Source organism: Pocillopora verrucosa, chromosome 8 (assembly GCF_036669915.1).
Source record: "Pocillopora verrucosa isolate sample1 chromosome 8, ASM3666991v2, whole genome shotgun sequence".
In the NCBI taxonomy this organism is placed as follows: Eukaryota; Metazoa; Cnidaria; class Anthozoa; order Scleractinia; family Pocilloporidae; genus Pocillopora; species Pocillopora verrucosa.
The window spans coordinates 13,273,074-13,298,909 of NC_089319.1; the positions used below are offsets into that span (position 1 = coordinate 13,273,074).

General features: G+C 37.0%; 1 protein-coding gene across 1 annotated transcript; it reads left to right on the forward strand.

Annotated features, from left to right (window-relative positions):
• The first annotated feature begins 7,716 nt into the window (after positions 1–7,716).
• Positions 7,717–22,409, forward strand: LOC131798580 (leucine-rich repeat-containing protein 56). Its single transcript, XM_059116244.2, has 16 exons — positions 7,717–7,894; positions 10,817–11,000; positions 11,405–11,492; positions 12,382–12,442; positions 12,717–12,813; positions 13,260–13,342; positions 14,507–14,624; positions 15,507–15,735; positions 16,261–16,404; positions 16,997–17,053; positions 17,391–17,446; positions 17,901–18,052; positions 20,376–20,426; positions 21,009–21,188; positions 21,487–21,681; positions 21,982–22,409. Exons 1-16 carry the CDS (start codon positions 7,854–7,856, stop codon positions 22,109–22,111), a joined length of 1,866 nt encoding a protein of 621 aa, XP_058972227.1. The 5' UTR covers positions 7,717–7,853; the 3' UTR covers positions 22,112–22,409.
• Positions 22,410–25,836: the final 3,427 nt, after the last annotated feature.

Sequence of the window (25,836 nt, forward strand, 5' to 3'; positions counted from 1 at the left end):
TCCCCTGCAAGGGAGAAATATGGTATTTCATCTCATTAAGTAAAGGGAAATTTTGAATGAGTTATCTTGCATACATCTGTATAAAACAATTTAGGAGACTCTACAGTACTCTGTTTTATTGTAAAGCACGCAGGAAGCTGGTGGGGCACGAAAAAAGTGTTCGGCAAATACAAGATGTAGTAGAGAGTTTTCCCTACACTTCTTTTGTGCTCTAGCCGCTTCCTGAGTGCTTTACAACAAAACAGAGCGCAGTAGAGGCTTCTCTATTTGTTAAATACAGATCCTGTTATGTGATGTTATCGTAGGAAAACTATCATAAGTACTGTAGTGTAATCGTCTATGCTTAGAGAAAAAGCGTTTAATTTCACATAAGATATACATTGTTCGCTAATTTGGATAAATAGTGTTAATACGGTAGATAACTGATAAGTTGGTAGAGTACCGCAAATAGAGTACAACGAGAAAACTATCGCGGGAAGTACTACAAGAATTGTACTGTGTATATTTAGCAGTAGTATCATAGTTTTTCACTTATTAAAACTGTCTTGGGAGAAAATTGGCTGAGAGGGATTAGCTTTAGAATGACGCCCCTGTAAATGAGGGACTCAGTCTCTTTGTCTGGTCTTCTCTTGACCCGGAATAAAATCACTGCTTATAAACTTAATCATTCTAATACTTTAAATTCGTTCGTAACGAGAAAGGGCCGATAGTTAATACAATTAAGGTTTATATCTAACTGAACGACCAGCCGACTCTTCTTAACCTCTTTAGATACTCAAATTTATGATTTATGATTTGTTATACCCTTTTGAATACATTTTAATGGTTTTGTTTTCCTTTCCTACAGCTCAGCTAATGAAACCCAGCCTTTTAAAGATCTCTTTTCATGGGGAACACTGTAAGGCACATATGAGGAGGGGGCTGTTTCAATAGGGGTCCTGTTTCAATAGGGGTCCTGTTTCAATAGGGGTCCTGTTTCAATAGGGGTCCTGTTTTAATATCCAAAATGACAGCGTCGACATTCTTTTTTATCTAATTACGAGCACTTTATAATCATGAGTATATCTCTCACATATTCGGAGAGGATTATCACTTTTGATGTAGATAGTAAATCCCGTCCACGTCTCGCCTTGAAGAAGAAGCTAGCATGATTACTATCTTCGCCATTATTAAAGTATTAAAATTTTTAAGATTAACTTAACCTTTCCTTTAGAGAGGAAAATAACCAGCTAACAGTTGAGTTTGATTTCGGAAAGCACTATGCGATGGTAGCCAAGCGAATGAGTGGTTTTTAAAACAGCAGCGTATCATATCGAGGCTTAGCAACCTAGCAGCATATTTGTGTGACATAATAGACTTCAGCTCACAAAATAGCTGTACTATTGACTGTACGAGAAACGTGTGACAGGCTACCAGTATAAACAAAATTGAAAACATTTGTTTAAAACAAGCTTGGAACTACATGTTTTTCTCTCGAAGAAAATGATTACTAGATTGTGTATTTCAGGGCCTTTTGATTTGCCACTTGCGGTACTTAAGAAAACTAGACTGTGAGCTTAATCTAACTTGGGATTATTCATCTAACTTTACCCATTTTCAACTGTTTTAAACTGAAGAAGTTTCTGAGTCGGCAGTGTAGCTAAACTGTTTTTGTGAAAACTTGTCGCAGTTGCGTGGCAATTTGATGCCTTTGGCTCTGGTACCCGAGCACTACGATAACTCCAGCATTATGAAATAGACGCAATAAGCTTTTCAGATGGAATATCTGTCCAGATTTTCCCTTTTTTTAATTTAAGACTGTGGTTTAGATTGCAAATAGGACCCGAACTAAGTGTTGATTGTGTTTTGCTGACTCGCGAATAATTTATTGTGACCATCTTTCACTACGCAATGTTTTGTAGGTAGCAGTATAAATATATTCAGTTGTCCATGTTATTTAGGTTTGGTCACTTAAAGTAAGTTAGTAGTTGTGTATCTAGTGACTAAAGTTTTTTGCGTTCTTTTAAAATGTTGTTCTTTGCTTAAACACAACAAAGACGATGAAGATGATTTCGTTAGTGTAAGCAGCGCGACCAAGACTGCAAAACGCGGACCAAAACAGTCTAAAGTTGTTGTCATGGCGTTCGTTTGCTTGCGTTTCCAAAGTTTCGTGCTTATGGTTTCCTAACATAACTTTCAACTTCGATTAGTTCTCCTGAATCAGTTAGACTACGTTTCCCTTACTCGACCAGAGGACCAAACTTGAAAGTTTCAGTCATGAAATTTTTCCATCAAATGATTTTGTTCTTTATCATTCAGTTATGCTTTCAACTAGGGGCTACATATAAAGCCGTTTCTCTGCAAGTAAACTTTTCTCTGGTCGTGGAGAGATTTTTATCTTAAGAAATTAGAAAACCTTAGAGCTGCGCATATCTTTAACAATTAAGAAAGTACTTACCTGTCACGTTTCTGAATGCTACAATTTCGGTACAATTGCAAGATGTCACTTAAACCTCAGTGTTACTTCAACTCATTTCATTGCAGAATCACCGAGTGACTCGCATTGTTTCGTCAAGTGAACGTCATTGTGGAATGGTTTGCGCGCGGTGAGGTTTACTTTATCTGTAGCGCAATTATATGGGTGGCAATCTTTAGAACCAGAATTATACGTATCCATGTACGACTCAGAAGTTCCTCCGAACCGCCCAACCAGCCCACACAAGTAGTGTCAACTTTTAGCTTTTCGCTGTAGGGAGAGGTTTGGAGTTTTTCTTCAGTACTTTGATCCGCAAAATTCGTTCTCCAATAACTACCACATCAAAGGATGCAAATGGCTACCACCCTAGTCCCCGTGGCATTTATCCCTCTCAAATTTGAGAGCCGGAAAAGTTCCCTGAGACTAAATGATTGCTAATCGAATGAGTAAATTAATATTCGCTCGTAATTCACCGTCGTGAAACTAAGGTAAGGAACCATATCTTCCGATGTTCACCACACGGTAACCGCGATCGGCAACCAACAATGGCTAAGTTAGACTACAAACTGAGAGGTCTTCTTTCCTAGCTGAGCCGTCGTCCGAGTCAGTGAGAAGCAATTTTTCGGGACAATTAATTCGAGTGCATTCTAACGGTCACCACAAACACAGCAATTTTTTGCGAAGAAATAGCTGATTTCAGTGCTCATTTTCTTAAAAATGCCTCAACTTGTCTGACTTCCGACGCCAATTTTTCATACAGCGAGAAGAGTTAAAAACTGTTTAGGCAGAAAAAAGGTTATAAATTTATAAAACTGAGTTCTCTCTGGCATTTCCATTTCAGTTTTTCCCGACCCTAGGAGCATCGATTTCTCCTCTTCTTTGTATAGTTAAGGCGTGTCTCCCTAAACACTTCAAGCAGAAGGTATGAAGACAAGCTTTTTTCTTTGGTTTAGTTATGATCCAATCAAACGAGCAACGTGTGTTTCGAGATTCTTCAAGAGAGAAATGGTTGGGTTGAAATATAATACAAAGACTTGACAGTAGATAGTTTTATTACAGTTTTTATTCAGTGTAACGTAGGGCTAGAAAATAAACTAATAAGAGCTCCGCTTTTAGGCTTGGCTAAATCTATATATTATTTTTGTCAGCTAAGTAGATAGAACTATGAAACATTTGACTGTCGATGCAAAGGTTTGCCTGTCTTTTATGTCTTAAGTATATGTATTGGGTGCAAATGAATTTTCAAATTATATCCACGACAAATGGGTCATAAATGTCCTGTGCAGTAAAATTGCTTTCATAGTTTGCCTCTCTAACTCTCATCCGTCATTTTGAATCGAAGGAGTCTGACGTGTCAATACACTTTCATTTGTATTATGGCTTTCCCCGTGAGCTAAATAATTGTTAATATGACGAGGAAACATAACTCTTGTATAGATATTTTATTAGTTAATCAATAACGAGCGGAATGTACTGTCTTTCCTAAAGGCCCAATTGAGTCAAAAGCCTACAGAACAGGCGTATTATTTATTACCTTTTTTTAGCGTGATTTGCGTTCGAGGAAAAGGACGCAATTTTTTTCCCGTTCCTCCCCGTGTATGTGACTCACGCTTTGCAATCGCCTCATGCTTGCCTCTGTGCGCCTTAAAACGCAAACTAAAATTAGGCTTGTTCTGCAGGCTAGGAAGTCAGGGGCCAGGGAGTAGGGAGTTGGCTTGGAAGAAACAGAGGGACCACAGTGGTCAAATGACAGCTGATGCGTACTTAGAATAACACTTGGTCATTACAAACATGGAGAATCTAGGTGAGACGTAGGTTTTCGTAGTTTCTAAGGAAAGTTCGAAGTTTCTAAGTCCGAGACTTATACACAATGTCGTTCTTAAATTTATCCATTTTGTGCTAGTTTACCTCATCCTTCTTTTTTAACACTTTGCACGGCGGCGTGATGAACTTTAAGTCGTCCGTATGCTTGGTTGTGCTGGCAATAGTCATTCTTTACTGTGTTCATGGTGGAGTTGCTGGTCAACACCGAGAGGAATGTGTTAAAAAGGAAGAACCAGAGTCACACAAAATATTTGTGACATTAACGATAACAGGTTTAAGAAAGGTTTTGTCATTTGCCTCCGAAGCGTCTGCGTTAAAACAGTTTGGATATATCACAATAATTTAAGACCAAGATATTATCTTCCTCCAAAACCCTTCTTCCATTTGTCTTACGCATTGGTTGGAATAGTTAGGACTTAATCTTTTCTTCTTTGCTTTGTGATAGACATGAAAATCTCTCTCATCCTTTTCAAACTCTCGTGCATGCGTGGTGTTTTTTGCTCTCCTTAGAGTCTGCACATCACTGGTCAGTTGCACTACTACTTCACGTAGCTGTTCACAAGATTCACCTGCCCAACGACCATCGACTACGGTTTCCATCCTATCATCAACAATTTCGAATATTTTGACTATTTTGGTCGCCTTTACAGAACATATTTTAATTTTAGGTGAGTACTTGGTATTGTTAGCTTATCCATGGTTGGAGTTGTTTTTTGATGGTTAAACGTTTCAGACCATCCAACTTATAAAAGAAGTGAAATCATTCCGCTTGTAAAGCCATCCATCTATGAATAGATGCAGATTTTAATAGAATGATACAGAGATCGCTCCTAGAGAGTTTCTATGTTTTACATAGTCAAACGATCGATGTTTTCATAAAAAATTAAAACAAGCCATGTACATCATGCTTACATCTTCTTATCAATTACAAGTATATATATCGATATCTGGTCCATGTTGTGTAAGTGCTGAGTTTAGTTATCTACTGGATAAAGTAATCATTTATTTGCTGGTAAACATTATTGCCAGCTATTTCGTTTGTTGTGTAATTAACACCTTGGTTCTTCCACTGGAAGTCCATCTAAGTCATTGCCTCGCTTTATTTATTTAAATGTAGTTTCACGTCAGCCACCATGTTGAGGTTGTGGATACGTCCAGCGAGGATTCTTCATCATCATGTTACCTCTTTAATAAGGAGTACTTCCACATGTTCCACCAGTGGTGCAGTTCTCTCTAAACCGGAAAGTAAGCGCTTTGGATTGGTAAAAGTCACCTGTGTTGTGATTCCATTTTTATACGTGGGAGGCATAATTTCTCGTGAAGGAGCGGCGTGGCTGGAAGAGAATGACATTTTCTCACCAGAAGATGATGATTAACATCATGAAACATTCATTTTGTGGTTTGCTTCTTGTAATTTATATTCCCGTCCCATGGATTTGTGCATGGATGGTGTTTGATGTAAATAGTAATATTATATTAAAAGTTAGAGTGATTTACATTTTCCAGCATTGTACTCTCACAGCTAAACAATCTGAGAACTCAAAGATTGATAAAATTATATGTATGTGAGGAACTTCAAATGTTTTAGCTAGCTGACCGCATGGTCCATCAGAAGCTTTATGGAATCTACAACTCAGTGGGAAAAAGATCATTACCAACTTACTTTGAATGCTCAAAGATTAATAATAAAATTATATGTATGTGAGGAACTTCAAATGTTTTAGCTAGCTGACTGCATGGTCCATCAGAAGCTTTATGGAATCTACAACTCAATGGGAAAAAGATCATTACCAACTAACTTTGAATGCTCAAAACAAATAATAAGTGTAACTTAATTTCATAAGCACTAGATAACCTCCTGCTACTGAATAAAAGTTCTTATCCTAAGTGCAGGAATTAGCCTTGGAACTTACCTGTACTTCAGTTCAGATAGTTTTTGACACAAGTTGCTAATTTTCAACAAGTCATGTCTATTGAAGATATACATAATGTGAAATTTATTAGCTCAAACATAGTTTCAGGTGATTTTTCCCACCATAAATCTGCCTTTGAACTGGTTTACTTAACTCGACTGTGTTCTAGATAGGCTAATACCAAGAAAATAATCTCTTCTTAATGCCTATTGTGTCCTGATTATAATATCAGCTTTAATAAAAAAACTTTCAATGGAGGCCAGATTTACATTATTAACTCAGTAAATAAAACCAAAGTACAGTATCTTGTGTCATATATGAGTTGCACTGTCTTTGAGAGAAATTGATTGAGAAATAAAGTGTTTTCAGGGGCTAACCAATTCAATTTTGCTATTTATGTAAGCTTAGCTTATTTACCATGTAGCATGAATTTTTTGTGGTTTTAGAAATAACCTGTCATTCTACCTATTACCTTAGCTTGACTTACTAATTGCAAAGATAAATTGGTAAGTCTCTGATCTCACTTTCAGTCTTGGTCCATTACTCTCATGATTAAAATATCAGTAACAAGACTTATTTCTGAAATTTTTGAAATGCTTCCCCTGGTGCATTTTTGTTAAATGTAAAAGCAGAATGAGAACAAGTGCATCCTTTTTATTACTTGCTTTGGTCAAGTTTTTTTTTTTTTTCAGTATCCATTCTGTGAGTCAAATAAAGCTGACTGCTGCAATTTGAATCAGAATCTTACAAAATCCTGAGAGAAGTTGGTGTAAACTGATGAAATTGTTGCACAATACTGATATTCACTGAAATCAATGGAAAGGAGAACCAAAGAACCAATCTGTTAAAAAACTGGAATAAAGTATAAGCAATGTTGGTGCTTGAATTTCCTGCTAGGTGATATTACTGATGGTAAAACATCATGCAGGTTATTTCCGTTAGGGTTACTATCAAACAAGAGGGATTTACTTTCAATTTCTCCTTACAGAATCCCCTTTGAATCTGATGAAAAGATCATGAGAATGGAAGAAATGATAACTGATTTAGGAAGCTCTTGATTGTCAAACAAATTCTCCTTGTCGATACCATAAGTAAAGGAAAGAGAACAGTATGGAGAAAATTAATACTGATAGTAAGGTATGAAGGATCATAGAGATTGAACAGATAATTAAGGGGTGCATGGCCATATGGTGTTACACAATTGAAAATGATAGGTGCCCAGTACTTCAGCAGAATTAAACCTTACACTGTAAATCTGTTTCTATTTTTTCTCAAGCTACATGCTTTCTTCCCATCTATGTCAAGATATTGCAAATTTATGACAATTTGTTATTGCATTTCAGCCAGCCTGGCCATTTGTTTTAGTTTTCTTCTAGTATTGAGCCAGGTATTTAAATTATCATTGTAGATGTTTTAAGAAGGTGAGCTTCGGGGATCCTGTGTGGTCTCAATGTTACTCTCCTCTCTCCCCTATTAAGATTTGTCACCAACACAAATCCCACAATGCATTACTGTGCATACAAAATGGCGGGCTTGTCCGATTGAGACTGATTGATAATAATATATACATAAAGATTGACGATCCAGAGTGTAATGAATTCCTGTCTAAACATCCCTTTGGATCTTCCATGAGAAAATAGCTTAAAGAAATCTTTTTTTCCATGGCTTGTATTGAGGAACAATCGGCGTATCCAGGAAAAAGGTAAGTTGACAACGTTGGTTGACAACGATGGCAACCGATGCACGCCACACTATTCTCATTTAAGGGATATCTAAATTGTGACATCCATATGGTGTAAGATGATCTAGGTGTATGTATTTCCTACAATTTCAGATTTTTGTTGAATGGGACGTTATTTTACTTAAAAAGAACGTTTTTTTACCATTACATGGCTGATGGTTCATAATTATTAACAATATATTTATGTACGTCTCCGCCAACGCCATCATTTGCAGTGTAAACAAATATCTGCGTGCAAGTTTAGTTTTATGAAATCCTATTGTTTTAATTGATAACAGTTTCAATTTCTGGCGATGTTTTATTAGTTCTGTTGGAACCTTTGGAACCTTCAAGGTCACTCACATGTAATCTTTAGGTATGTTGTTAGGCACTCTCAGGATCAATATTTTTCTAGTTTAAAGGGTTCTAAGTTGGTGGCCAGGTAGCAAGTGAACACTCTTTTCAGTCAATAGAAGAAACAATTTGGTTGTCTAAATCTGGTTCTTGAGATTTTTTCTTTGTAATTCAATAAGGGTTTTTAAAACTTCCAATGTTTCCTTTCTGAAAAAGAATTTGCTTTTTGAAATTGATAACCCCAAAAAGTAACAAATTTTATTTTTTCTCAGAGGGCATGGTAACAAATCCTGCTATCTGATTGGATCTTAGTGCAGTCTGTATTTTCCTATCTCTGCCCACAGGCAAGGTAACAATTTTGTGATTGCCAAGTACATCCCTACCTTTGCTGCCATTTATTACAAATGTATCTCTTTTTTCGGGCCTGGCAGTATTTTTAAGTAAAGTCATTGGCCACTACCCCAAGCTGAGAAATAACTTATGAATACTCTCTTTTCTCTCTCTGAAATCACTTTGGTTGACAGAAAAATATTGCTTTCAAAATTAATTTCTCTAAGCAAAAGTGTCATTAACTTGGTTGACAAGCAGCTTAAAAACCGTCTTTAATTAGTTTTAATCCTTCTCAAAAAGTACCTTGAAAGTTAAAACATGAGGTATGTGAATGAAGATTTAGATATATGAAAATTCACATATTTGCACTGCGGTGGAAAGATGAAATAAGATCCTCGCAGCTAAGAACACTACTGAAACTAGTAGTTGTAAGTAGGACCTGAAAAAAATTTCAGGCCCGTACGGGATTTGAACCCATGACCTCTGCGATACCGGTGCAGCGCTCTACCAATTGAGCTAACAAGCCAACTGGGAGCTGGTCAATGAATTGGGTACAAATAAACATCCGAGTGAATGAAGATTTAGATATATGAAAATTCACATATTTGCACTGCGGTGGAAAGATGAAATAAGATCCTCGCAGCTAAGAACACTACTGAAACTAGTAGTTGTAAGTAGGACCTGAAAAAAATTTCAGGCCCGTACGGGATTTGAACCCATGACCTCTGCGATACCGGTGCAGCGCTCTACCAATTGAGCTAACAAGCCAACTGGGAGCTGGTCAATGAATTGGGTACAAATAAACATCCGAGTGAATGAAGATTTAGATATATGAAAATTCACATATTTGCACTGCGGTGGAAAGATGAAATAAGATCCTCGCAGCTAAGAACACTACTGAAACTTCAGGTCCTACTTACAACTACTAGTTTCAGTAGTGTTCTTAGCTGCGAGGATCTTATTTCATCTTTCCACCGCAGTGCAAATATGTGAATTTTCATATATCTAAATCTTCATTCACTCGGATGTTTATTTGTACCCAATTCATTGACCAGCTCCCAGTTGGCTTGTTAGCTCAATTGGTAGAGCGCTGCACCGGTATCGCAGAGGTCACAAATACGGTTTTGGTGAGTCTTTCCAAGTCCATTCAATTTGGACATTTGCACCAAAAATTGCAAAACAGAGACTGAAGGAATTCAATGAGAAAAAGCCACATTAAATCTCCTTGTGTCTAGTTGAAGTGTCTCATTTACATTGAGTTTTTGTGAAGGAAGGACCAGATTTACACATGCCATTGCAGCAAACAAATGAGCAAACTCTCACAACTAAACACCACAACTGACAGAGTTTGTTTTGGGACCAGACAGTTTATTAAATGTATATATCCTATGTAAATAACACACTAGACTATTACATAACAAAGATATTGGACGAATACACTAAACCAATGGTTCAGTAATCAAGACTAAATTACAAACACAAATAAGATTGAGATACAATCAAAACTCTCTATGTTGTGGGTGGGTTAATGCTAGAAATAAACTTGTTGCTTGCTTGCTTGCAAGGTTACCAATAACACGTGCACAAATACCTAAGCAGTAATACTACAGTAATTTCGCAATTAAAATGCATCAGTGTTGTGAATAGCCATTGGCTCAACAGAAGTCTTATGACTTATATGCTGAACAAATTGCTCAATCTTACAGAAAAGGGAAAGTACTAACTTGCACCCTGTCTGTACCCAGTCCAGGCCTCTCATTTATCAATGTCTAGATTCATATCAATAGAGATTAATATTCACAATTAAAATAGAACATTGGAATTTACTTACAATTACTTTCCTTGCCATTAACTTAATGAACAGAGGTAAATCTTTGTACATTGATTAATCGTCAATGAGAGTGAATAATACTTTTGGTTAGGTCATTGATTGTTTTTGAAGAAAACATGTTCATAACAGTCCTTGCTAAACTAGTTCCGTTGTTTTTCAAAAGTGAACATGCACTTTTTTTCTTATGCTCACAAAACTGCTTATTCTGAAAATGGCACAGATATTTTCAGAATCTATTGATCACTCCTCTATTGCTATTAAAGTTTCCTAATCCAAAGATTTCAGCATTTGTAAAAAAAAATTTGGTCATAAGCTTCATGTTACATCTTTGGAGAGTAGATAGCAGAGTATTGAACTGAATTGTACCAAAGTGATATTTTGATATTTAGACTAGGAATGGAAGACACAACCCTAACCCTGGAACAAGTTGAACACATGCTGCCTACCCCAAGAACCATCTCTTCCGTAAGAATACGTGAATTTGATGACACTACTGCCAACCCTGAACCAATAGTACAAGATGAGGAGGAGGCAGATCAGTTGTTAGAGGAATTTCTGTCACCATCTAAACTTGTGAGTACATGCAACCATAGCTTTTGTTGGCAATTTTTATCTTTTCTCTTGTGTTTCACTTTTTCTCATTTCCTACTGCAGTCATTACTGAATTGGAGTGAGAGTGGCTGTAAATGGTGACAGCCCACCAAACTATTATTATATAATTATCCACAGAAGAATTAATAACCTGAGCAACACTCACAGAGAATAGTCAAGCCAGTAAAAAAGGCCTCTGTTATTAGTTTATGGCTTGGGAATTAGATAAGGAAAAACCCTTCTTTTCATTTAACATCTCTTGGTCTTTTATATATTTTTGTCAACTCTGCCATAAAGGCAATGCTAACTTGCAGAGTTTGAAAAATGTTTTGGTGATAAAGCATTATTTATTAACACTTGTTTGTACCTTTTCTTTGTTTATGTAGAGATCTTTGACTGGTTTCTCGAATCTTGATCAAGTTGAATACCTTGAAATGAGAGTTGATACAAGGGAAAATAGTTTAGGAAATTTTGGTAAGTGGAAGTATCACTAATTTCATCAGCAACAGACTTTTGACAGGAAAAGTGAGTCAATTTATTATGAAATTACATGTTTAAAAATTTGAAAGCCAAAATATGGCGACTGATCATCTTTGTGAAGTTTGTTTTGAGACATTTCCAGACTGTGACATATAGTTTGATGTGCATTTTCATGAACATTTTGTAGTAAAGAATGTCTTGTAGAAGATTTTACCACTGTTCCTAACTGTTAAAATTACATAAGAAAATGTTTACTGTGCATTTTGTTGCACATTTTGTTACCTTTACTTGAGCTCCTTCAACGAGGTTGTCCAGCTCACAATCATAAAGGCAAGCTTAGGAGGAAGAAAATAATATCTCTATTTCCAATATTTGTTATTTGTACTTGAAATTACTTTGAGAGTGTTGCAAAAGCTTTGAGTTTGAAATGTTTTCAATTGTGTTGTTAAAAACACAAAAAGCATGATGTCACAACCATGTTTACATACTCGTATCCAAATTCATCAATTGACCAATAAGGGTGCATGTACTACAGGTATCTTAATAATGTCATAAACAGCAATGTAACATTTTTGTCAGGGTATTGTGTGTGTTCTTTTATTGAATAAAGTTTAGATTTTATTTGTTTTATCAGACATACATGTATTCCATATTCCCATGACCTTAGAAATTCCAGTTTTGATTTTAGTTTTTATCCCAAAGTTTTGGCTTCCATTGACACACTGTTCCACTTGGAATTTTTCAGGGATCCATCTTACAATAGATATCTTGATATTTTCTTAACTTGCTTACCTCACAAAATTTCAAAAAACTGGTATACTGTAACATTTGCAAGAGATTGTCCATAAAGAAAGGCACCTTTTTATTTCTCTGGCTTAAATAGGAGCTCTCCTGCCGAACCTGACAGAACTTAAGTTGTCTTACAGCCTTATAGCCACAGTAAGGTAAGATAGCTCTTAGTTTTGCCAGTTCCTCATTGATGATGAGAGATGAAATGAAAGTTTGTTATTAGATGAATCTTTAACATTTGCATATTAATAATTCATCATCATGCTAATTTTGAGAATTTGATGTTGGCCTTTCTGCTTGAGGAATCACCTCTTGATCATCCATGGGATTGAAAGAGTCAATATGTACACCAAGTAGCTTTCTTCAAAATTTACAGATTCCTCATCCATTATAAGTCTTGCTAATTTTGTTATCTTGGTGTTTGCATAGAGACCTTGGTACATCTTTGACTAATTTGAGAACTCTGTGGCTTGCAAGATCTGGGCTCAGTGATTTGGATGGAATTAGTTCAGTCTCATCATTAAAGGTAAATTACTCTCTTGCAAGCTGAGACAAAAACAGCAAATCCATGGGGCTCCTAGAAAATTGTTGAAAAGGTTTAAGAGTATTAACTACCAGTTATAGTCACTGGTTTCTTCTAGACCATTATTTCTTTCCCTCAAAACTTACATCCTGTGGATGCAATTGAATCCTAATTGCATGAATTTTTCTCAAAGGATTGAACATAGCATTTGCTAGTCTTGTGAGGGCAACTCTTGAAAAAGCAAATGCTTATCCATATTGTTTTTTACCTATGAATCATACCTTTTCTATTGGTTTGTGCCAGAGAACATTAATCAGCCATCAAAGACTATTTAAAAAAACCCCTTTCATTTGCATATGAAACCTAGAAAAGACTTTTGATTGTGCCAAGGAACTGTGTGATGGAGTTGTTAAATAAATTAATTAAACAAGATTTCTGGTTGATTGTAGGAGCTCTACTTGGCATTTAATCACATTGAGGATGTCAGCCCAGTCAGCATGTTAGACCAGCTGGAGATTTTAGACTTGGAAGGGTAAGAAAAAACAGAAAATAAACTTGGGTCTTTTTTTGTTACAGCATCAAGATCACACTCTATCACACAAGGTTTAATAAGTCTACTGTCAGATACACTTAATTTTGACTTTCATATCTTTTCTCTTAAGTTGTAGAAATTACAACCTGTGGTTGGCTTGTGGATTACACGGGGAAGCACCCTGGGTATAATTCCTGTTGGGGTCACTGTGTCATTTTTTTGGGCATAAGGCTCTTAGTTCTTCCTTATACTTAGGGGGTTGTTTAAAGGCTTCTTTATGAGCTCTAGAAAACTGTTATTGGAGGGTTAACTAAGCAAAATAATGTGGATTACCTGCAGTGGGACAAGTATCCTTTCCTCATGGAGTAGCAACACCCTTAGCCTTTTCACGCTGTAGAAAATGGAATTAGCTCCAGTAGTAATAATTAAAAAAAAAAATTATTGAAGATGCCAACCTATGGAAAATCGGAAATCTGGAGATACTTGATTTTGATTCACATTTCACCCCTCCACAATCAAAATTTGTTTTTAACTGTTTTAATCTCAGTCTCTCCCCTCGAAGTACAACTGTAGGGGAGACAGGAGATATGTGAAGTTTCCTTTAGAATTTGTATTTTATACACAATCATTACAGCTCTGTAGGAATAATCCCATAGAAAACCATAGTGAAAGCTGACATGTGTAGTGCTGCACAGGTTGATGTCCCAGTACTGCTCTCACACATCATTGTTAAAAAACTTGAAGGATGATGAATTGTGAGTTTCTTGCTCTGACTCAAAGAAACAATGGAAAAGTCCATCTATTGCATCTTATTTGGGTTGAAACAAAATTTTTCTAAATTTTTAACACTTAGTAGTTATATGATAAAATGCTTAGCAACTGAGCCTGGTAAGGGCTGGAAATAGATATTTGGCTCTTGGTCTGCATGTCATGACCTTAAGCCAAATATTTTCCTATTCGGTCCTCCCATACAGTCAATTAGTACATAATGTGCTTGGTGATGAGGTTTAAGGGTCTCTTATTAAAAAGTGTTTACATCAATGAATTTTTTTATGTTACAAAGCATGGAAAAGCATTTCCTAGTGTTCTTTAAAGGGAAACACTGTGCTATCTGAGGCATTATAAATGACATTGATGGAACTCTTTGTGCTATTATATCCTCAGAAACAATGTGAGTGACATCACACAGGTGGAATTTTTATGTCTGTGTTCGTCACTGAAGATCTTGACACTAGAGGGAAACCCAATTTGTACAGCCCCTCAACCCTTAGCATCATCAGAGGTGTGCATTACATGATTTTATCATAAAATTTTAAATTTTGTGTTATAGATATATATGATAGTTGTTTGGATTTCCTTTGGTTTGCTTTTATTACTATTCTGTCTCATTAGTAAATAAAGTTAGTACCACCCTTATCAGATAAATAGTCTTATGTAACCTTATGCTTCAAGCCATTCTTAAGTATCTATTTATAACTGGTTTAGAGGTTTCTTTGGCTTTGTTTCTTTGACTTTTGTGATCAATACCAGTAGTTTTGGTTTGAAAAAGTGCTGTATAGCACTTAGTTTCAACATTTATTACTTACTGTAAGTTGTGTGAAACCCCTTAAGTTTTCCAGCCATGGTTCAATTCATTGAGATGTAGTAAAAGAAAACAGCCCAAAACAGTGTGACATGTATGCAGTGGATTGCCACTTAAACACAGAAGGCAATTCTGCACTGGTATACACAAACATTTTACATGTTCAGTCTGTACTTATAAATTAAAGGAAGTAATGGACATGCTAATAGTAAAAATGAACCATTCTCTTCATCCCTTAACTTCCTAGAGAGATCTAATGGGGAAACCCCCCCCCCCCTTCCACTTCCTACTGCCATAAATTTTGTTTTTAAAGAGGTAGAAAATTAGTTGTCCTGCTAAGGTGTTACCCTCTACCTGACAAGTTTACCTTGTCTTGTCAACTGTTTGCTGTATTTTGTATTGAGATAATAATAAAAAGGGGAGAAAATTCTAAATAATCATTTACTAGGGAACCACAATAGGTATTATGACAAACTCTTCCTAGTTGTTCTGAGGAGAGAGAGAAGTGAAAGGGGAACATACAATCCCTTCACATTGATGCTTCTACTCTTATTTCAATGAATAAATTTGCCTAATTTTCAGGAGTTACAAAGCTATGATTATCGTAGTGCAATCCACAAAGCTGTTCCAAATGTTAAAACACTGGATGATGAACCTTTCTTGGTGGAAAAAGTTGATGGTAAGCCTGTGCTGCGGCAGCCACCAGCATCACACAGAGCTACCAAGGTTCCAGAACATCTCAAAGAAGACTGGCAGCTGGTCAATGAGGGAATCAAAGCAGTTGATGTTGAGGAAGAGGAGGACAATCCATGTATGTTTATAATTGTGATAATAGTTATAAAAGTGAATCTTTATGGTTAGAAAACTTCATTTTTTCCCCCTTGCAACTGGCGTGGATTTTGAAAAATGTTTGTATCACAAGCCAAAAGAGGATTGAACAAGCATTTTGGATACCAACCTTTCACGTCATTCAAGAAAATCTTTTTTTTTCTTTTTTCTTATCACCAACAATGGATCATTTGAAAGTAATAAGTCTCAGCCCAGGATTGTCTTTCAGTCATAAAACTGATCAAAATAGCAAAACAATCCTTCACCCTGATGATAAGTTTCATAAATTTAGCTATGGTTACTCATGCATCAGTTGCAGTCTTAAATGAATTACAAGGCTATCCTTTCCCAAACAAATTCCACTCTTTGTCAAGTTAGTACATGTTCGGAACCATGCATTGCTTGCTTAGTAAACTATCCAATTCTTGGTAATAACACTTTGTCAAATTTTATTTCTTTCCCTAGAGAGAGTAAAACTTTTAAATTTAGTATTGATCTGTTTTAACAGCTGACTTGGTGAGACCAGGCTCAGCAGCAGGTACATCAAGACAAAACAGACCCTCAAGTGCCATGTCCACCAGACAACGCCCAATGTCTGCATCACGGCAGAGACCATCCAGTGCCATGGGTCAGAGGCCTGGCTCTGCAGGAGGTGAGAGATACTATATGCACAGACCTTTGTTCTTTAGCCTGGTAAAAAAAGTGTATTAATTTTTAATCCACATTTCCTAGCAGCAATGTTGGGAATCATGCACTGGAACTCCTATTGGTTTGCATGCAAGCCCTAACCATGTCATAGTGTTGTGGTTTTTGGCAATGCCCTTCACTCCCACACAAAGACAACAAGCATTACAACACTTAGAGCACCTACCTTGAACTGAAGGGGAGCCATGTTTTCGCCCCTCAACCCCTAAGAGTGACCAGTATCTAACTTCTGACAATGTCATCTTTAATCACACATTAAGGTCATGCCAATAAAGAAAACAATCACCACTTAAAAAATCTCTTGATTGTTAAACAAATTCTTCTCGTCAGTATATTAAGAAATGTATCAATTAAAGTATGGAGAATATGCATACTGATGTTAGGTTGTAAAGGGTTAAAGGGTTTGAAATACATTTCTTTCCAAGGAATCATCTGTTTATCTGGGAGATCAAATCATTGGTTAAGATATTTTAGTACGAAAATTGGTCAATATTGCACTTGCAGTGTCAAAAACTTTATAACTGATGTTTGTATTTCAGGAGGCCTTGAACCTATTGGAGTGTTTCGCCAGGATGACAGCAGCGATCTTACTCATGGTTAGTGCCTTGTCTGATCTGAATCTTATATCTCCTTAACATGCTGAATTTAGGTGTTGGTAATGTATTGGTGGTAATTAATGGGAGATGAATTGGCTAATAGTCTGCAATTGTTTGCCACCTGTTGCACTGTTGGTTCTTTCCAGGGTACTCTTTGATGATGATGTCAACGTTACTATACTGGGGTAACATTCCTTTCTTTTTCTATCCAATTGTTGCATAAGCTGTGAAAAAAGGATTCTTAAATCTCTAGTTTTGAGATGGGAGTATTGTTATGGGTAAAATTGGTAGCAGTGATGCTCTCTAAAATCATTGTGTTATCTCTTACATCTTTCAGGTTCCAGTCAGGTTATTTGTGGAAATATTTCACGAGCTCTTAAGTCAAGACAAAAGGTAACAGAGCAGGAAAATTCATAATTGTGAATGTTCTTCTTGCTTGTGTATTACGTAACAAAATCAGAACTACTTCATGGAATTCAAATTTCCGGTTCTGAAATTTTAACAAAATGTTCCTCATAACCGAGAAAAGCCTCTCCTTTTTACTTTTGAAGTACTTTTTAATTTAGTGTTTAAAATCACTGAAAGCTAAAGTAATCATTGTTGCCAGTCATAACAAAGGTAAATATCATGTCGGAACAGCAGGAACGTAAGTTAAAACTTCTGTTACGGGCTACAATTGAGAGAGAGTGTGGATAACAAGGCCACAATTGATTCTAGAGTACAGCATCTGATTGGTCGAGAAAATGGCGCGGGTTTTCTCCTCAATTCTCAAAGCATTTGAAAACTATACTTACTCAACGTCGGATTAGTTTTGACGCTGACGTAAAAATTTCGCTATATGCTGCAGGATTTGAAAACGCCCAAGATGCCTGTTATGACGTTTCTCGAAAGTCCACGGCTTTACACGCCTGAGAAAAGCTTTGAGGACGACACGGAACCAGCAGCGAGCAAACAAGACATCCTTAACGAACTTAAAGCTTGGAGAGAGGAGTATTCCAAGTAAGGCATCCACTGAATATACCCCCCCCCCCTTCGAGTCACCATGATAGCAAGTGTTTTAGGCTAAAAGTCCTCTAAAGGAACTGCACTTATACGGTAAACCTTCTCGCTTCCAGGGCTAGTCAGGGTATAAATATTTCTTTCAAAGTTAGTACACTATCAAGCACACAGGAAATAAGAAGGAAGGAAATTATTTATTAGAAGATATTTCTTTGATGGAAACACTGGAAAAGAAATGCCTTGTGTGGATATCATTAAGGAAACTTGCCGGCAGATCTCGGAAATGAGATGATTAAGACATACAGTGACACAGCAAATATTTGAGTGCAATTACTGATACACTGGCGTAATATCCTACCACCCTGACCCGTTTTAAGCCCGCTAGCAAGAAACTTTGTTTGTCAGGTTTCAGCTCGGAGCGATATTAATCAAGCGAAACAAAAGCAATTTAACTATTAGAACTTACATGTGCTGTGGGCGGACTTAAAGAAAATTTCCGGTTTTGATTGGGAACCAGCCATGCGTGTAACTCTTTGATGAAACAGGCAATTTACCGACATGTTAACATCCCGGCTTCGAACTTATAGTGTAGTTTTAAGGGTAAAGTCACGACTATGTTTATTCACGGGTGGTTTGCCTGTTCAGTCAAACTTTAAACCCATTTTGCCGCATCTCTGGGTCACGTGATTGATTCGGAAACGTCGACAACAATAGCTCATTTTAGAATTTTCTCATACCTTTCAGACGACTCTCAAAATTTCCTAGAGATGAAGAACAAATGCTAGATTAAACAGTCCCTAGTTTTGAGAGGATAATAATATTGTACATGATAGCTCTGGAAATAATTTTTGTGTTAGCCCAACAGTCATTTGACCTATAGTCATCGTGATGTCAAACGTTTGCAACTGGAAAGAGAGTAAGACCAAATTTTGGTTGTTTATTTATCTTTATTTTAAAGAATATTGAAAACATATTGACTTTGTTTACATATCTTGAATAACTAGAGAGAAAAACCCAATCATGAAACCCATCATATAAACTCCATTCCTTTCATACCTCTTTTGTTTCAAATGTAAACAAATTTTATGAGTCGTCTAGTTTGTATATACTCGGGTTGACAAGAGGGATTGAAATTTGTTTTGGAACCTTTTGTTTGCAATACCAAACTTCGAAACTCCAAAGGCACGTCATATATTCCAATTTTTCACATCAGTAACCCGCATACGTCAGTACTTTTAGTTGAAACAGGTGGTGTTGTTTGCATCGTCTTAATCGCCAATTTTGACACAAATTTACGTCACTGTCGTCTGGTTTGGAAAGCGCTTGCTTAAGAAAGAGACCCTCCTCAAAAATTCATCAAAGGGAAACTCCATCTCCCTAATAGACTGTTTTAGATGTTATGTCCCTAAAATATCAGGCCAATGTCACTGCTATTAACAAAGAGACTGCAATCTCTAAATGATCATATTTAGAGACATTTGAATTAGTGCGATGTTGTATGAGAATATGAGATATTAAACTACTGACAGGAAAATTGTACCTTAATCAGCTATCTTCATGAAGTACATTTAAAAAGTTCCATTAAATCAAGTGGCAAATGGAACAGCAAATATCATAAACGACTCGAAACCTTCCCTTTTTCCCATTTCGTTTAGCGTTGGTTACCTTACTTTTGAATTGATGTCTTGCCATATGTTTTTTTTTCTCCGAGGCATAAATAATTCTCGTTAAGTGTTTATTATGAGCTTGGCTTAGTGTGTTTCTATGACCCACGTTTTTTCTCGCTCGTCAATTAATTAAGGAAAATGCGTAGCTGCTCGGTCAAGCGACTTACAAAGTTTTGAGAAGGAAATCTTGGAGGATTATTTTTTGTGGGTAGACAAACTTCCCAGCGGTAAAATAGTGAAAGCCAAAAAACGATTTGCGTGGATAACAGATGGCGAATTTACCAAATATAGGTTTAGTTCTTTGAGATGAACTAGCGATAACCTAGCTCTTTCAACGATAGCGGCATCCCCTTCCATGTAAATTTGTATTGTTTATAATTACATTTTGAATACAAACGCGGAGTAATTTTGAACAACTTTACCCCTCCGCTTTGAAAACAACTAGATAAGCTAAACGCCCAAACTGCTTCCTGTTCTGACCGCAATTATTACATTTAGGCGTTAAGAGATTTTTTTATGGCTCAATTTAGCATACCATCCACTCGAACTAAATCTTGTATGGGTGAGTGGGCGGGTGAAGAGTGTGTTCGTCGCACTATTTTTGTTTGAGCGATGCCTGTCACTTACATTTTTATCGAAATTTCTTGTACATTTAGGATGTTACATGAGGAAAGAAGCACAATCACAAATAGCGGAGCACTCGATAGGTGAGTTGAATTGAATGCTGTCTCGATTGAAGTGAATATCAAAGACTTGTTATTGTTATTCATCCCACAAAGAAGTTCCCATTCCTTCCTCACCAAAAGAATGGGAAAAATTTGAACTTAAGTTGCCGTGTAGTGATTGTTTGAGTTTTTTTTTTTCCACCAATTGATTTTGACAGGAGCTATTTATGGCAGCGTAAGCAGCTCAAAGGAGTTACTCGCTATTGTTTTTTGCTTCTTTTTGTTTTGGTTTTTTTTTCCGTTTTAACTTGTAACTGTCACTCAAATAAAGTAAAAAAGTTTAAAAGGTGATAAAACACAAAGAAGGAAGGAGGCGAGAGAAAACTGGAGAATATGGACACAGATTGAAAATGAAAAACTTGAAAATGTGGGAAATTCTTCCAAGATAGTTAAACCGAGACGCAGCATTCCCTTCACCTCCCCCTTCAAGGGTTCAGTTGATTGTTTAGTGGATGGTTGATGCTTTTTGTAACACTCTGTTCTGTTTAGTATCGCAGATTAGTTAAACTATTGCTAAAGCGGAGGAGAAGAGGAAATGTAATTAAGCCTTTTTCTTTCTTTCAGTGAGTTACCAAAAACCTCGCCCTCAATGGATCCCCCCGCCACACGCGCCTTCTCTCCCTCCCCTCCCTCTCGCCCCCCAGGAAGTCCTTCTGCCTTACGCCGTTCACTACCTAATCCCCCCTTAGTCGGAAGGGAAATTTTAAGCAGACCCAACACAGCAGCAGATTTCAGGATGCGAAGGTAATATGCTCTTGTATCTTGTTTTTCAGCGTTTGGCCTTTATTCTTTTTCTCCGGCTTCTCAAATATTTTCAGGGTCTGTAAGAGCATTGCAATATAAAAGTTAGCCTTTTGTTTTGTATGGCTGGTTGTCACTCAAACTGAGAAACTTTCACCGTTTGAATGTAAGTGTCTCATAAACCATACCCCATCCATAGTGCTCTTCAGTCCTTACACAAGTCGGATTTTTCTTCATTCCTCCATATCTCCCAGTCATATTAACGCTAAAACATGGCTAATTCACGCTGTTTGCGCCCCAGATTCCGACAGCTTTCCGGTGAGACTAGTGTAAACCAACTGAGACTGCGAACTCTGCATGGAGACGAGAGTTTTGAAGTGGACAAAAACTTATCATCGGCGTCTCTAGATAGCAGATCCTCTCAGGCGCTACCAGCAGAGGAAGACACGGAACCACGCTCGTCCTCTGCACCTGTGCGAATCAACCGTCGTCCCAGGTAGGACAGTGAAATTGTTCAGTCAGTCAGTCATGTTTTGTGATGTTCAAGATTGAACAAGCAACATTATAAGGTCAATATTGGTCGTACTAGTAGATATGCGGAAGGGATCAATCGATTCTTCATCGACAAAATCCAAAAATAGAACCACATTTAAACAGGCATGATTTGTTTTACTTTCAACGCATGGAAATTCTCATCAATACAGTAGAGAATTTTAATCGGCAAAAGCAGTGTTACATGTCTGAGAAAGTTATTATCTAGCGCGCATTTAGATTCCTTGCTACTCTCATATCTCAGGAATGTGCCGCCAACGAAAGATAACATAAGACCCTCCCGCAAACTTCCTGACCCACCATTTCTGGGACAGAGGCCAGGCACAGCAGCTGCTGCCTTGCAGAAACGAAGACTCAAACCTTCCCAAGAGTAACAGAAACAGTTAAGAGAACTTGTAAAATGGAAGTATTGGAGAAATCAGTGGGTTTCGGATATGGACTTGTTAACAACAACGAAACAACAACAACAACAACAACAAGTCTTGTGCGTGACAGATGCTCTCCTGTTCACTTGGAGTGCTTTTGTGCACTAGCCGATTACGCTTGACTCCTGAATGACGAACTTTTTTAACTTCCGAAAGGGAAAAATTGCGAGATTCCAATTTATTGGAATATTGTATATATTTTTGTTTTTGTGTGCGGTGGCAGTGTAAATAAAGGTGTGTTAAAGTGCACGTCTTTTCATTAAATAAACAAGCTTGCTCTTTTACCCTCCGGTTTCAGATACGAAGAAAGAGGGTTTGCACTCGTTACAGTACAGAGATTCGCATGGCATATAATCTTACCTTCTGTAGGGAGCGAGCACAGTTTCTTTTGAATCCTTCAAAGCATTATTCTTAGACGCCTCAATGATCGTGGATTTGACAGAAGAAATCGGCAAAAGGTCCCCCTTAAACTGGAACTGGAACCCTCGCCTCCCTATACTAATGCACCTAAAGATTCTAAGAGCGAGCCGTTCAAAAAAGCTGAATTCACTGAAAACGAAAAAAAAAAAAAAAAAAACCAAGAAGAGACAGTCTCATAAAAGCTCAGTCTGCCCGCTTGCGCCTAACGCAGTAATTTGACCGTTGAGGAAATAAACATCTCCGTATGAAGCTGCATAGTACAGGTTTTTAATTTTTTGTATGTTTCTTTTATACTTAAGCATGTTACTAGATTTTTTAATGATTCGGTGAATTAACGTAATACTTATCTGTCTCCGAACAGTGACAGCCAAACGTAATCTATTTCGCACGTGTGCGTACTTGAACAGTCTTCATGGAGACTGTGCCTGTGTGTGACCGCGGTGTGGAACCTAGACCAACACCAAAGTCGCAGCAGTGCCATCGTTAGTTTCGACCAACACCACTGAACTACAGTGGTTATAAGACACACCAAGCGTGAATTAATCTTCTGCATTTAAAACTCCAATTTCCTTGACAGTTACATCTGCAGAAATAATACAATTCCAGTTTCCAACTTCCTGGTCCTTTCGCTCGGCAACAGTCAAAAGAAAGGGATCGGAGCTAGCTAAAGTGTTTGCAAAGAATATCATCTGCCTTTTCCAACGAAAATGGATTTGGTTGACTCATTTCCCAAAATTTTGCTTTTAGTTTGCGTTCTCGTAAAATTTGGGGAAGAGTACTTTCCCTTGTAGGTCATGGTACTCCACCTCGGAAGATATCACAACCTCTCCCACTCTACTAACCTTTCTCCACCTGTTCTGTTCCTTTGGTATCTCGTTTCAAGCAATCACTGTCTTAATAATTTCAAAGTGAATTGGTTAACGATCGTATTGCTGTAATAGAAATTCCATTCTAACACATTCCAAATTCACATTCGCTCTGCAATTTTTAGATTTATTACACGTGTGTTTTGCTGCAATTGAGGTACAGATCTAGGATAGGTGAAGGTTACATTAAAAGAAAATTTCCGGCAACTGAATGATGTGATATAAATATATCAATGGAACGAGCCCCTTTAAGGAGCGACGTTTTCTTGAAAAGTTTTTCCTTGACAAGGTTCCCTCAGCAGTGTAGATTGAAATATATAACAACTTTTAGCACCTCTATCGTCGAAAACGTTCGCTCCAATTTCGAACAAGGAGACGTGTTTCTAATAAGAAGTTCTATCAACTACAATTAGATTGGCGTTCAAGGCTTAACAAGGAAATAAGTTGGCATTTGTTGTTTTACTGACTTCCACGGAGAAATAATTTACCAGTTTAGTAAGTTGTACTCAACAACCATTTGACAATTCTTCTCTGCTATTTTTACTAAATGATTTTAGTTATTGGGTCGAAATTTAATGACCTAAGAGAAGTCATGAAAAATTGAAGGAACACCCCCTCCCCTCCCCCGAAGAAAATTTCCACAAGCGACGTATTCAGTCGCGTAATTTTTTTTGTTATTATTTTTTATTATTATTTTTTTTTATGAATTGTTACAATAAGGTCGCACATGGCGGAACAAAGATCTATTAATGCATTGTCGCAAATCAATCACGGACACAGACATAGTCATGATTGAGTAAAGGTTTCCTGATGCCAATTGGAAATTTGAGCAAGGGTGTGCAATCAATGGCATGGTTTATGATAAACCACCCACGCTCCGCCGCCTTTCTGACCGGTTCTCCTTATGGTCGCAACTGCTAAACGCTATATTTGCCCATGAGAACTAATAATCATGGCCGCAAAAATGCATTTTTATAAATGGCTGATGTATCTTGAATGCAAAATGTAGATAAGTTGGGAAAGACGATTTAAAGTTTAAAATAGTATAGGTAGCGGTGCACCGTTAATTTCATTTTTGACGGCAATTCGTGAGAGATTTATCGAGATCAATAGCATAAAACGAAGGCAAAATATCTCTTATCAGCTTTCGATTCTTTTCGAAAGTCGAGTGATCAATCAAAATTTACACGGGTTAAAATGAAAACAATTAAGTCTCGGGAGAAATGACAATTTTCTTGCAGTTAATTCTTGAGTGCATTTATATTTTATGAATTCAAAACCACTGGTGATAAATAATTTTTACTGATCCAGTGAAATTTCAAAAAAAAAAAAAGGGAAGAAACTTCAGATCAAGCGAGGGCTTGACATCTCCTTTCAATCCTGATTTTATCGCATGTTTTGTCTAGAATAGCCTACTTTATCTTATTTTTCCCCAAGGTTAGTAAGTTATTTTAACATTTGATTAATAGGGATTTCGCAACGTACAAGCTAAACATGATAAGAAATGTGTCGTAAATCGCTTTTTCAGTGGCGATCAACTGAGCTGTGTTTTCGTATTTCACCTTCCGCAAACTAAGCCAGTAGGCCTAGTTGTCCAGTACTGCAGACGTCCTCTGTCCCTTGGGTGTTAAACAAAAGAAAAGCTCGCTAAGTGAATGGTAATAATGAGTAAGTGTTGATTTACATCAAGTGTTCTCTAGACGAGTGTCTGGCTGTCTCATTTTTGCCGACGCGCGAGATAGTAGTATCCCGTGAAATCCCGCAAGATAAAAGTATTTTTTTTTCTCCGTAATTGCTGAAGCCGGTTTTCAGCTCACATTTTATCGTTAAGTAATTGCATAATTATTCATATGGAAAAGTCATTACGGGATACACGAAAACCTTTGATATTTGTGGAATGTGCTAAAATTGATTACTTTCTTTCCAAAAATTGTATGCGTAAACTCGAAATAAATAACAACACCGTAACTATTAAATTTATACACCATGAGTTTTTGAAGTTGGCCCACTCTCTTCCAATCAATCATTTTTCTCCTTCGATAAAAATTTTGTTCAATTCTGATATCGAACGTTAAGGTTAGGATATTTCATTTTCCTCAAACAATATCGTTAAAACAATATCCCGCGCGAACAATATGCTGAAATAAACACAACGCAACTTACTTTAGGCGAGTGTCAAAAATTTAATCTTTTCGCGGCCACCACACGGATTGAAATATGTTGTTTATCAGGAATCTCTTAAGCTACGCATATGAACTCTTTCACGACTTTTAAAATCTAAGATATTCGAGTGTTTTTGTGTGGGCAGAATTTTTTCGAACCCACGAAAATTTGTCTTCCTCTGTTGTGAAGTTCTGACAGGTGGCTGGAACACGCCAAGCGCGCGTG